Source organism: Ambystoma mexicanum, chromosome 2p (assembly GCF_040938575.1).
Source record: "Ambystoma mexicanum isolate Mex_15411 chromosome 2p, UKY_AmexF1_1, whole genome shotgun sequence".
Taxonomy (NCBI): Eukaryota; Metazoa; Chordata; class Amphibia; order Caudata; family Ambystomatidae; genus Ambystoma; species Ambystoma mexicanum.
This window is the reverse complement of record NC_090923.1, coordinates 653,440,028-653,453,649: the sequence shown is the minus strand read 5'-3', so window position 1 is coordinate 653,453,649 and position 13,622 is coordinate 653,440,028. Positions and strand designations below refer to the sequence as shown.

The following is a 13,622-nucleotide window of genomic DNA, read 5'->3' as shown; positions in this document are numbered from 1 at the left end:
CAGTCTGCACAGAGGAGAGGATGTGGTGCCCCCCTGCTTGTTGACCTAGTACATGCTTGTCGAGTTGCCTGTCTGGATGAGGACAACCTTGGCCCTGAGAAGTGGTAGGAATGCTCTGAGCGCTAGCCAGATGGTGTTCAGCTCCAACCAATTGATGTGGTATTCCTGTCGAGTCCAGGTGTCGTGGACCGAGAGATTGTCCAACGTGAACCACCAGCCCTCGAGCAAGGAGTGCGTTGATAGTGGCCTGCGGAGAGGGCGGCCAAAAGGGCTTGCCCTGTCCGTCGGTTGCAGTCCCTGGACCACCATGTTAGGTCCGGGTGGAGAGATGGAGGGACGTTTATCGTCTCAGATTGCGAGCCCGCTCATGATTCCATGAGGCTGCAAAGTGCAGCTGAATCCTCATCTCTAGTCTTGTTTGCGGCACGGCTAAAGTAGACCCAGGAGATGTTGGTACCACCATGCAGAGGTCACCCCTCTGCTGAGAATGTGGTAGGTGGCCCTCTTGATTGCCCAGATTTTGTCCTCCGACGGGAAGACCTTCTCGGAGCACGTGTCCCAGATGAGGCCCAGGAATGTCAGTCTGCGTAAGCTGCAGCTGTGACTTCTTGAGATTGAGCGAGAAGCCCAGATCGTGCAGTGTGTTCATAAGGGCATGGGAAAAGTGGTGAACCGCTTCAGGAGATGTACCCCTGACGAGCAAGTCATCAAGGTATGGGTAGATGTGGAGGCCCTGCGCTAGGAGGAGGGCCGCCACAGCATTCAGGAGTCTGGTAAAGAGCCTGGGGGCTGAGTTGAGGACAAAAAGGAAGAACCTTGTATTGAAATTGGAAGCCCAGGATCCTGAACCGAAGGAGAGAACGATGGGGCTGCCAAATCGGGATGTGCAGGTACGCGCCCTTCAGGTCCAGGGAGCACATCCAGTCTCCCTTGTCCAATGTCTCTGATATAAAAGCTGGCGTAACCATCTTGAATTTTTGCAGGGGTAGGGAGAGGTTGAGGGTGGAAAGGTCCAGCACAACTCAGACCCGCCTGGTTGTTCTTCTGAATGGCGAAAATCCTGGAGTAAGCGCCAAAGCCATGCTGGGAGGCTGGGACTTCCTCCACTGCCTGGCTCCCTACGAGCGACTGGATCTCCACCAAAAGAGTTGCTGTCTCAACCTGGGGGAGGGGAGGAGGGAGGAGAGGCTAGGATAGGAAAGCGGTACCCCGTGGATACTATGAAGAGAATCCAGTGGTCCGTGAACTTCTGGTGCCAGAAATGTGCATGGAGAGCAAGTCTGTCCTCCACCGGAGACACGTGGAGCCGAAGGGGCGTGTCATGCTTTCTTTCCCTCGGAGGCTGATGCTGAGGAGGGGGGACTGGCAAAAGCCCACCCCCCCCTTTTTTTTGTTTGCGTCGGCTCCGAGACGAGCGGTCCAGCTGCCTGGATCTGCATTCTTGGAAGCCACGGAACCCTCCATATGTACGAACCTTTTCCGAGCGCTGCTGAGATTGGTACGATTTGGGCGTGGTAAGAATGGATAAAGAGTTTGCATTTTGTGAGCCGTTTTTCTTTTTGTCCAGCTCCTCATCCATAGAGGAGTGGAAGAGGTCCCCCCTTCGAACGGTAGATCTAGAATGCCCTCCTGGACATCCGGGTTGAATTTTGTTGCCCGGAGCCAGGCCATCCGTCTCATGTCCATGGCAATACAGATGGCACGGCCTGAGGTATCGATATGAGCCACTGTGGATTCCATGAGGTCATGCACCACCAGCTTGGCCTCAGCTAGCCCCGCCTTAAGCGTGATTCGCTCTGGGAAGGGAGTTCCGGAAGTAATTATACAATTTCCCGCCATAATCTTTGGTTGGCGGCAGCCAACATGGCATCAGCGTTGGCTTGACGTAGATGTAAAGAGGCGTTGGAATAGAGTTTCTTGCCATATGCCTCCAAAATCTTCTCCTTGCCTAGCAGCGCCGCAGAGGAAGAGGACGACTGGGGCTTGCAGTATAGTGATGCCGCATCAATCGCCGAAGTGTGGCCGAGAATGGGCCGAAAGCAAGAGTGTATCCCCCTCCACCTGCCTGTACTTGGCATCCAGACATCGGCTGGGCCGAGTGGGGTTTGAGCCAGCCCTTCTTGGCCAGGGATACTACATCAGTCTGCATAGGAATTCCCGATTTGGCAGAGGGGCGTCGCGTGAGGACTTCAGCCAGAACCCCCTCTGCCAGCTGCTCGACCTCGGGTTGGGGGCAGGCCCAGGTACTCCGCCAAACCAGCAATACGTTTGTGGAAGGCCCTGGCTGAGGATGGCGTGTCTGGATCCTCCTCATCAGTATCCTGCATATCTGGAGAATCTTGTGCTTTAGGAGAAGTAGTTTGCGCTGCAGGCTGGGGTACAGACTGCAGCCGGAGGCTGAGGAGGCAGCAGAGGTTGCTGAGCTGGGTCCGGAGCCGGAGGAGGCGGCTGCACTGTGGCCTGGGGGGCCGATGGAGGTGTCTGTGGTGTCGCTAGCATGGCGGGAATGACTTCCCTGATGGCATCCTTGAAGATAGCCGCCATCTGAGGTGACTTTATGAGGCCGAGGAACTTCTCAAAGAGCAGCTCATTACTGGCCAAAGAGATGGCAGGGGGTGCCGATGGGGTAGCAGGGAGCTGCTGGAGCCGCTGCGTCCCCCGTCCATATGGACGCCACGTACAGCTGCCCTGCGCAACTGAGGGGTAGACTGTAGGCCACGTACCTGGTTGAGGCCAGTCCCACCTTGACACTCGTTCTTCTCCGAATTCCTAGAATGGCGTCCGACGGGTGCCCCTTTCTGGCGCAGCGGCCATTTTGTCGAGCTGCCTGCCACGTGCCTGTGACGTGGTGCTCGGCCCGCTGGGCCGGGCCTCATCCAAGACACTTGCGTGTGGATCACGAGGCCTACCATGCTCCATGGGCCTCGGCCCAGCAGGTGTGACACCCTCAACCCAGGAAGTCAGTAGAGCTCCCTCAGACGTGTTGCCGGTAATAGGGCGTAGCTCCTCGGACGTGTTGCTGGTAATAGGGCGTAGCCCCTCGGACGTGTTGCCGGTAATAGAGCGTAGCCCCTCGGCCATGGTGCCAGTAAAAGGGCAGAGCCCATTGGGTGTAGACCCGGTAAAAGAACCTTCTGGTCCCTCAACACTGCGCCGGGGAAGATCTGAGGATCTCTCGACCTGAAGGCCGGCAGCTGAAGCAGCGTCAGTGCACGTGCCGGTAGAAGGACCTGGCTGGTCTGTCCCGGGCGGGTGAGTCCCGGGGAAGGAGTCTCCGTTGCGGGGTGCACCTGAAAATATTGGCCCTACCTTGGGCCTGGTTTGATGCTTCACAAAGTTCTTGAGATCCTGTGGAGGCGACTTCTGGAAGAGCTCCCTCCACCTGGCTAGTGTGTTCTTCAGCGCCTTCATGGACAGCGAGTCACACGCCAAACATGATTGCCAACCGTACCACAGTCTGGGCCAAGGCAACGTAGGGGTCTGAAGTTGGGAAGAGCCTGTTGCAGGATGGACACCTGCTGAACCCTGTAGAACTCTACTTGCGCCGGGGAGGAGCGTGACACCCGAGGACAGAGTACCTGAATGATAGAAAAGACAGAAAAGACAAAAGAAAAATCCCCGCGTGGAATTACATGGCCAATGCCACACCCAGGAGCGCTGGTGAATTCGGCCCGTTCCCGTAGGTGCAGAAAAGGGGACTGAGGTGTGGCGCCGGAGGGCGGAGTCAGAGCAGCACATGCTCCCTGGGCCGCACCCCTGCATGCCCCTAAATTTAATGGGGAAGGTTTTTTTTCCGGGTGAAAAAGGTTCTGTCTCCCGTACCTTGGAAGGGACGCCCATACAGTATGGAGGAAAGGGGACGGGACGTAAGAGTACCCAGAGACAAACTCGACTGGACCACATCTTCTCTGACTGGCTGTACTTCTTTGCTGCAGGAACCAAGTGCCAAGGCTCGTGAAATCGTTAGTCAAGTGCAATGTCTGCAATCCGGCCACAAGCTCCAGGAGACTCCCAAGGAACCGCCAGAAGCAGGATGACCAGAGCTCGAGTCCGCTCACAGAGGGCAGGACTCAAGGAGTGAAGGAAGCCCAACTGATACCCAAGATCTGCGGTGGTGCAGTTTACTGTGCGCTGAAACCGCAAAGTGCCACTGATCCGAAAAGTCGGAGACCACCCAATTGCTGCCGCAGGAGTCCTCCAGACGTCCTCCCTCTTGTCCCCACGACTGAGGCTCGGGAACCCAGGATTTGCATCTTTGCAACAGGACAGAATGCAGCTGGACCACTTCTTCAAACCAGAGGTACTGTTCAGAATTGGGGTGCTTACCTCAGTGTCTTTAGCTTTGCTCTCCTCAGTTTAGACTTGCAGTAGCTACTTTTGTTAGAGTTGCTTTCAGCTCTGCTCTCCACAAGTTTAACAGTCTGTGAGCCTACAGTGATGTTTTACAAACCTCTCTAACTTTGTGCAAGACTTATTAACTACGAAGTGCCTCAGCTCCATAGACTGTGCTCCAATTGACTTTGGCTGTCCTGGCTCCCTGCAGACTATTCTAGACCATTGACTGATATTTTCCGTCCCTCAGAGGTGATAACTTGTGTTTAGACTGTTACTGCTGGGAAAGGTTTTGTCTAGACATCATTGGAAGATTTAAGTATACTCACATGCCCTGAGAACCTGTTTCACCTTTTTCCTTCCTTCAACCTTTCCTTTCTGCAACCTCAGAATCTGCAAAGTGTACTAGTGATATATAAATGCCATTACGGTCCTTGTGAATGAAGTCACCTCTGGGTGTAGGAAGTGTGTAAAAACCATCGCTAACGAGTATCTACTAAGCTTATGCTGTTTCTGGAAAAATATTTTAAAGTATATTTGATTGTTAGATATATTGCCCTTTTCAAAGAACTCTAATTTAAAAATAGATGTTAAATAAACTATTTATAACTGAAACCTTCAGTATAAGTGTTACTTGGCTACTTGTATTTGCGAATTTCATTGCTACAGCTCACATTTACCCCTCTTGAGATAGGTCTGGCTGCTCAGTCACACTACCAACTTGTGCAGTACAGGCCTATACCAAAAGGTGGATTACCCAATAACAAGATGACAAGATGACAAGTGTTGTAAAGTCTCACAATGTTACTACATCAATACTTGCCTAACAAACTCCATCCGATTATAAGATATGTATAAATCGCACCACATCTGTGGACACATGCCTCAGGCACGGCTCCCCATCCATGCACTCTAGAATGTAGCTATGGCTATGTAAAATCCGGACTAGCTGCCCACAATCATCCGCACTGAAACCCCTGACTTGCATCAACACCTTTGCTATTAGTATGCAGCAACACGCTACTACAAATTACGGTCTAACTGGGCAGCAGCCTCCTTACAAGTAGTCTAAAAAAGTGCAAGTTCCACAACCTGTGTAATTTCTCAAAACTCAGTTCTCATGTGGTTTCATTTCTCGATCATATCAAGGTTGTCTCGCACTAAATCCACTTACCGAAACCATCTTCCCCTCCGATGGCATGAAGGCTGGTCTGTTGCTCAGCCTCAATTTAGTCTGCAGGGTGTTGAAGTTGATTTCTAACTGGCACTTCTCCTGCACCTTAGGTGGTTTATGAACACGGCGGTAATCCCTGAAATCCTCCAGTTTCTGCTGCATCTCCTGCATGGTCTTCTCTGGGACACGGTTTTCTAGCCAGGGTATCGTAGAACGGATCCACTCCAACAACTGCAAAGATAGAAAGAACTTCGATAAAAGAGTTGGTTTACGCAAATGATGAACTTTGAGATGTTTGCAAGGATAAGGTAGGGATAGCATAAATGTTAATGTGGGAAATAAAGGTCTATATGCAGTCAATACGAGCTGGTAAATGTGGAAAACGTGGTGTAACAATGTGAAACAAATGGGGTTATTCTGGTAGATGAGTTATAAGAAGCTTGAAGACTATGGAAAGGATAACCTGGAGTCCTACACATTGCTCGACATACGTTGTCGTGCTCAGAAGATATACTCCATAAGGCAGGAGATGCACACCATAAAAGCAGGTGGAACAGTTACTTGCATGTAATCCTAGTTCTCGAGTTAGGACAGTTATTCTGAAGTCCAACTAATGTCTTAGTAAAACCATTCATTTGAGGCAGTACAAGACTCCACTCTTAGTATAAGGCTGTACCACTTGAGTTCATGGTAGCGTAGACAGAGCAGCATGTATTATCTTAGGAGGGAGTGAGGGCTGTAAAATCAGTACAAATGAAATTGTAATACCAATGGTCCAAAGAAACACTGAAACACTATGTACTGTAAAAATAAATGGTTTATTTAAATACAAATAGGCCCAGATAAATCTTGGGGGAAATGAAGTACTACCACATTATACATAACCACAATTATAAAAACACAACACTATGCTTGAAGGTACACATACCAAAGCATATATCACCTAAATTGGAACATCTAACTGGAGTTCTACGGAAGTACAAACCAATAGTAACTTAGATTACTTTCAGTAATACCAGGGTAGTAGACCATATCAGTTGTACCATGACACTCAGCAAGAAATCACATAGTAATATCAACTGAACAATATACTTTTCTGATCTAGTGAAACACATTCTAGGAACGGTATAAACCTATAACTTTGATTCAGTGCAAGTTATTTTAGGGGAGTTGGACCTTGGGTTGTAATGTTCAATTACAGTTGCTTTTCATTTCATAGACTAAGAGAAGCAATAACTAACTTATTTTAGGATAATACATCTATAATCAAGTAAAACCTATATACACTTTTTACAGGAGCTATAAGCAACTTAAAAGGAAGGTATAAACCTAAGACTGTTTTTGTGTCGGTCTACAACAGATCAGGGAAAGCAAAACCCAGTGTTACACTTCATAAATGACACAAGGTTATTCTAGGTAGGTAAAACCCAACAGACTTATTCTGGACAGGCCAACAGCAAGTCAAGGGAAGCAAGACCCAGTTAGGGACAATCGTACATTTATCCTAACAGGAATAGTGAAGTGAAACCAACAGCATTAATCTTGGGAAGAGGCCCAAACAGATCACAGGTGAGTAATATAACTTTACATTTACTCTGTTATAATGGCAAACCAGTTTCTAAGGAAAAAGATGTTACATATATTTTTCAGAATGGCAAAACATTTCCAAGTTAAGTAATAACCTTTGTAACTGTTCACTCTGAGTTACAGCATGAGTGTTCTCAGTGGCAGAAGGGGTTGGGGGCGGGGGGGGTAGTGGGGGATGGTCCACTAGGGTCTAGTGTCCAACAGGCAGGTCAGGATAGGTTTTTAACCCCTTAAGTGCCAAGGACTTGGCACTTAAGGGGTTAATGAAGGAGAAAATGTTAGAAGGCTTTGAATGGTGAAATACTGAAAACACAAAAAAAGGCCCTGGGAGGGGGGGGAGGGGGGGAGTCCAATGGCAGTAGAAGCAAGCAAAGGTCAGAGTTCCTAAGGAAGACTGTTCGAACAAGTAAGTACTTTACTTTCTAGGGTTAGTTGAGGGTCCAGGGACTTCACAGAAGACACCCTAGGAGGATTCCAGCAGGGGCCTGGGTGCACTGGATGAGAGGACTCCCAATCAGAGTAAACACCCCACAACTACACAGGAATCGCAAGAGACTTAAGGTAAGTAAATACCCAAGCCAGCACAGTACCTCAGCACAGATGATACTGCAGCAGGACGACTTCAGGATCTGCAGTCAAAAACCTGGTTGTTGAATTCCTTCATCAAGAACACAGAAAAAAGGACACTGGAAGGGCATTTGCAGCAAGGATCACAGGGAAGGCTCTAGGCAAGGTTTTCCTCACGGCTGGATGTGGCTGTGTGGTTTTGCCGCCTTTTTCAGGCGCACAGAAGACAGAATATCACTGGTCGGATTCTCTTCATTTGCAAGGTCCAGCTCTCTGGTGGGGGGACTTTTCAGAATGAAAATGTGCTTCTGGAGATCCAGCCGGATTTCCACGAGGTTTCAGCGAGATTCTGAAGACCCACCGTGGATGTTAGGGGAAGGAACAAGAAAGGACAAGGAATACTAAAATGACGAAAAAACAAGACTGGGCCTTTTGGTAAAATGAGCACCCATGGGTGCCTTTATCAGGTCGGTGCAAACAGCCCGCGGTAAAGGTGCACTGAATAAAAAGGTTCACTGCCACCAGCCATTAAAGGTACGTTTGTCCTTTAACATACAGGTTACATTTAAAATGAGAACCGGGATACTCAGTATCTCCCCAGCACTCCGCATAGGGTGGGAGGGGTTGGTCTCACCGAATAAAATGTAAAAAGGGATCTAAAGATAACTTCTACCCTTGGGAACTGGTTCTCACAAGGTTAGCCAGCGAAAGTTAAAGGGGGAGCCCCTAGGTCAACCCAGCAACAATAGGGATGTATTATTGCCAAAATGTTGTCAGAGGCTAACATTTAAAAGACACTTTGCAGTGTCTTAAAAAAGGACACCCTTAAAAAGGGTAAAATATTCTGTGAGTGTGGGAAAAGGTTCTCACTCACAGAGGTGTAAGGAAAAATAATTCACCAGTAAAAGGAAAAGGTTTTGGGGTTGACACAGGTCAGGAAGATGCATCATTGCTATGAAAATCTTACCCAACATCTTGAACATGGAAATGGTTGGCTACAATGTTACATTTCTGATTACTTTTCTATCTTTGTATTTCTAAGAGGGGAATGTCAAAATTGCATGTACGAACAATCTTCAAATGCATAAAACTTGGATGGCTGAAAAATGGTTGGGACTTAATGCCAGACAAATTGTTAGTTGCCTCTTCAGCACTCAAAGTCCCCATCAACATACCCAGATTTATGCAAGGTGGCAATACCATTCAGATACGGACTAAGGTAAAATCTCTAGGCATGAAGCTTGATTGTACTTTATCCATGTTACCTCAAATAAATCTAACACTAAAGAATATGAACTATTTGATGTTACTCGGGCACATTTGGTCTTTACCAAATAAAAATCATTGCAAAATGTTAATATCTACATTGGTCTGTTCTAGACTACTGCAACTCACTATATGCAGGGTCCTCTATCTTCGATTAACCAACTTCAGATTCTGCAGAACTTAATAGGGCTCCGGGCCAGATTGAGCCGTATCGTATTGCATAATCTTCTCCGATGTGCCACAGCAGTAAATTGTGCTCCCCACACGACTACAAATCAATTTTTTGTCATCGCTTTAAAATAATTTCGTTTTTATTGTACTAAAAGCGCTACTGCACCTTTGCCCCCATGTTCACTGCTCTCACTCGGCTACAAACATATCCCCGCCTCCCAGCCCGCCTGTGCACCGCAATGTGATTGGGCACTGAGGCCCACCAGGAAACAGCTAACCGGTATCGCAATCACTGCGTGCACCTGCACTGAGGCACTCTTCTCTGACGGCATTGCAGTAAATTGTGCTCCCCAGAGGTCTGCAAATCCATTTTAATTTGCTTTAAAATAATTTTGTTTTATTGTACTAAAGCGCTTCTGCACCATGGCCCCCGTGTTCACTGCCCTCCCTAGGTTCCAAGCATATCTTCCCCCGCCTCCCAGCCCGCCTGTCCCCACCCTGTGATTGGGCACTAGTCCCTAGGGCAGCCTCTGCAAAGGACCCAGAGGAAAAGGCGGCTCCTGCAGAAGCGGCTCCAGACCGTGTTTGCCCGTGCTAGACTGTGAAGCCTGCAGCCCTCAACCAGCAATGGACAGGGAGACCAGCAATTACTGTCCCCCATCTAGACTGTCCAACCAGACTAATTACCTTATCTATTATACGGTCTACAACCCTTCACTAGATCCAGGCATCTTCGATAGCCTAAAAATCTAGGTGTTGTTGCATTTACCAGTGTGCTCCCATTTTAGGTGTCTCAAATCTAGGAGATGTCGTATTTACTATAGTGCCCCCATTTCAGGCGTCTAAAATGAAGGAGTTAGGACATTTACCAGTGTGCCCCCATTTTAGGTGTCTCAATATTAATTGTTATAGTGTGCCCCGTTTTAAGTGTGTCAAATCTAGGTGTTGAATTCACTACTATGCCCCAATTGTAGGTGTCTCACATCCAGGTGTTAAATTAACTACCGCCCACCATTTTATGTGTCTCACACTTAGGTGTTACAGTAACTACTTTCACAGTTTTAGCCGTTTCTCCACCTATCCAGTTGCTTAAAATCCAGTTTTCACATTTGCTACTGTGTCCCCATTTTGTACACCCTTTCCCTCTGTCCAGGTTCCCTAGAATCTATGTGTTGTTACATTTACCACTGTGCCACCATTTTAGGTGTCTCAAATCTAGGTGTCTGTACATTTACTCCTGTGTCCCCATTTTAGGTCTCTCAAATCTAGATGTTGCTACATTTACTACTGTGCCCGCATTTTAGGTGTCTCACATCCAAGTGCGGTTACATTAACTATTGTCCACCACTTTAGTAGTTTCTCCACCCATCTAGTTTAAAATCCAATTGTTTTCACATTTGCTACTGTGCCCCCTTTTGGACACCCTCTCCAAAGTCTGGGTGTTGCAGCATTTGCTATTGTGCCCCCATTGTAGGTGTCTCAAATCCAGGTGTTGCATTTACTACTGTGCCCCAAATCTGGGTGCTGTTGCATTTGCTACTGTGCCCCATTTAGGACGCTCTCTCCCCTGTCCAGGTATTTCAAGTCTGGGTGTTGCTTCTCTCACTGTTGTGCCCTCACCCGGGGCGCTTCCTCCCTCGGTTCAGGAGTCTCAAATCTAGGTACCATTGCATATATCAGTCTCAAATCTAGCTATCACTGCATTTACTGGACTTGGGTGACTCGCTCCACCGAAATACCCCTGTCCACAGCGTTCCCTATCTCCAGCAACCCACCCAAGCCTGAACACCCGCACCTGCCACAATGCTCCCCCACACGATCGACTGACAATTCCAACCTGACAAACACGTAGCAAAAACCAAGACATCCTTTCCACCCCCTCAACTCTGGCCCAGCAACCAGTCACTCAGAACAGCAATCCCTCACAGCTTTTCCACACTCACTTCCCAATCAGCAAACAAAAGAAACACTGGCAAGCAAATAAGCGCCGCGCCCAAACCACCACCGCCAATCTAACACCCTCATTCTCAAACCCCATCCACACACCACCATTCCTCCCTTCTTCTCCTCCTCTCTACCCACGGCCCCAGAAGCATCCTACACTTTGACAACCTACATCCTTCACACTCTCACCACACTGCCTCCTCCTCAGACCAGCGGAGCCTACTGGCCCACCACAAACCATCCCCCACCGAAACGAGCCTCTGCTCATGCTCTGCCCTCGAACACCACCTCCACCTGGTCATATGCCAAGAACTACTGTCACCTTCACTCCTCCACACGCTACCTCCAAATCCCAAGCGAAAGGAGCACTCTTGTGCTCGAACCACCCACAACCTCTAAGCAACCACATTTGCACCTCCACCCATAAACACCACACCCAACTCCTCAGCCCCTCACAGATCTGCTGCCTTCATCCCTGCCCACATCATCCAGAACCCCACATTGCACTACATACAACTCCCAAGCTAGAGGCGCACGCTGGCGCTTCATAAACAACCCCCTCGCCACCACTGTTTCTTCTGGTCCACCCCGCAGAACCTCACCCCGTAGGACATCGCCACCGCCCACACCCCTCCGCGCCTTAGCCAGAACCCTGCAGACAGCCACCCTACCTTCAGACCACACTAATTGCTCAGAGAGATGTCCATTTCCCTCCTACCAGCCTAACCTCACTATTTTCCCACTTCCCCACCAATACCCGGCCTCCTCTCAGCAGGCCCAACCCACTCACACCATCTCCCCCCCTCAATCGGCCCTCACCAAACCCCTTTCCATGTCCACCGGCTATGCCCACCCCCCGCCCCCAGCACCAACTCACCAACTCACCCTCTATCCCAAGACCACCCCCTTCCCTTCACTCAGCATGGCACAACTTGCTCTCTCCAGAACCATCGCTGCATCCCTTTTCCCCTTTGACCCCCCCCTACCCTATCTCACAAACCACCTGTGCAAAAACACACTAAACGCAGGAAAAATGACTGGCCCGCACTCTTGAGTCTATGCTTCACCTCTCCTGCATCAGTCCTCGCTCCCAACCACCCATCACCCGGCCGTCAGGAACTCCCTCCTAGCCACTCCCAGATTATTCCTCTTCGCACACTACCTCTCGCCTACCACCTCTACACCTCCACTTCCCTCCAGACTTGCAGCCCATCCATCAGGCAGCCGGTACCCACGCACCATACCAGCACCATCAACTGCCCACACTCACTCCCTCCTTCCCTCCCTCCCTCCCTCCTTTCACCTACCTCCTTTGTATGCAAACGCCCTCGCTTCCTGCTCCCACCCGACCACACTCCCCCCCCCCCCCCCCACTCCCCTCAAACACTCCCTAACCATTCTGACTGTTCCGGCACCTCTCACTACTCAGCCTCCCACTGCTACCGACCCCTCCCACCAGCCACCCAGACCCACCTTGTCCATCCAGCCACTTGCACCAGTGGAACCACCTCAGCTCACCAAGTCACCTGCCTCCTATTCAATGCTCGCTGCATAGCCAGAAACAACATCTGTGACCTACTATCTACCCTCCGACAACCCTGATCTCATCTTCATTACTGAAACATGACTGTGCACTCATCCCCCACAACAGAGCCACCAAAGGTGGCGGAATAGCCATCCTCCACAAACCCCACATACCCATCACAGTGACTGAAACCCAGCCATGCACAGCTAACTGCAAATCCCTCTTGGTCAGACACTCCCTGTTGCCCACTCTTTCACTTTCCTACTAGTCTACAGGTCACCGGGAAATCAGACATTTTGCCAACAATCTTACTCACTAGCTACCATTCCACCCACTCACTCTACTACGGGACTTAAATATCTGGTTTGATATACCAAACAACTCCATGACCCCCCCCCCCCCCCAAAACCCCTGGTCGACAGCCTAGAGGCACTCAGCATCTCTGGTCATACCACAGGTCCCACCCACACAAAGTGGTCATGTTAGCTATCCTGTGAAAATACGCAGCGCAGGTCGTGATCCGTTTTCTCCAGCACATACCATTTTTTCTGTTCCTTGTTAGGCGGTGCCTCGGAGGTTGAGAATGGGACACCAGCTCTATTCTGTGTAGTGGTCACCATCAGAGTCCGGTTTAACGTGGCCCCTAATGTAGAGGGTATCTGAAGGAGAGGGCCTGAATGGTTTTTCCACCCATAGGTTGACCGTCCTACTAAGGGAAGGTGGAGACCATGGAGACCCTCTAATGTACTCCAGAAGAGGTATAGTTTGGCCAACATGTTTTTTTAGTTGAGAATATCCTCACTAAGTCAGTCCCTGCAGGGCTGGATTCATCTGTGTTTATGCCTAAGTGGCGAGCATCTATCTTCAGCAGCTCATTGTAGAGAGGCTGATCTGCAATGGGAGAAAAGTAACCGCCCTCAACCACTGAAGGGTCAACAGTGTCGACAAAGAGGTGGTCTGGGTCGTCCTGGTCCTGCAAGTAGGTGGTACCACCATCCTGACCTGGGACATCTTGATCATCTACCCAGATGCCCTGGTGGACTTGTGTGAACTGAA

At 49.5% G+C, this 13,622-nt stretch overlaps 1 protein-coding gene across 4 annotated transcripts in view; it reads right to left on the bottom strand.

Annotated features, from left to right (window-relative positions):
• Positions 1–13,622, bottom strand: part of ACTN4 (actinin alpha 4) — an 896,467-nt gene that overhangs the window by 346,533 nt on the left and 536,312 nt on the right. For all 4 annotated transcript variants that reach the window (XM_069644198.1, XM_069644197.1, XM_069644200.1 and 1 more), the window contains exon 10: positions 5,507–5,737. In XM_069644198.1, coding sequence (XP_069500299.1) covers positions 5,507–5,737 — 231 coding nt within the window. The remainder of the gene's footprint in view (positions 1–5,506; positions 5,738–13,622) is intronic.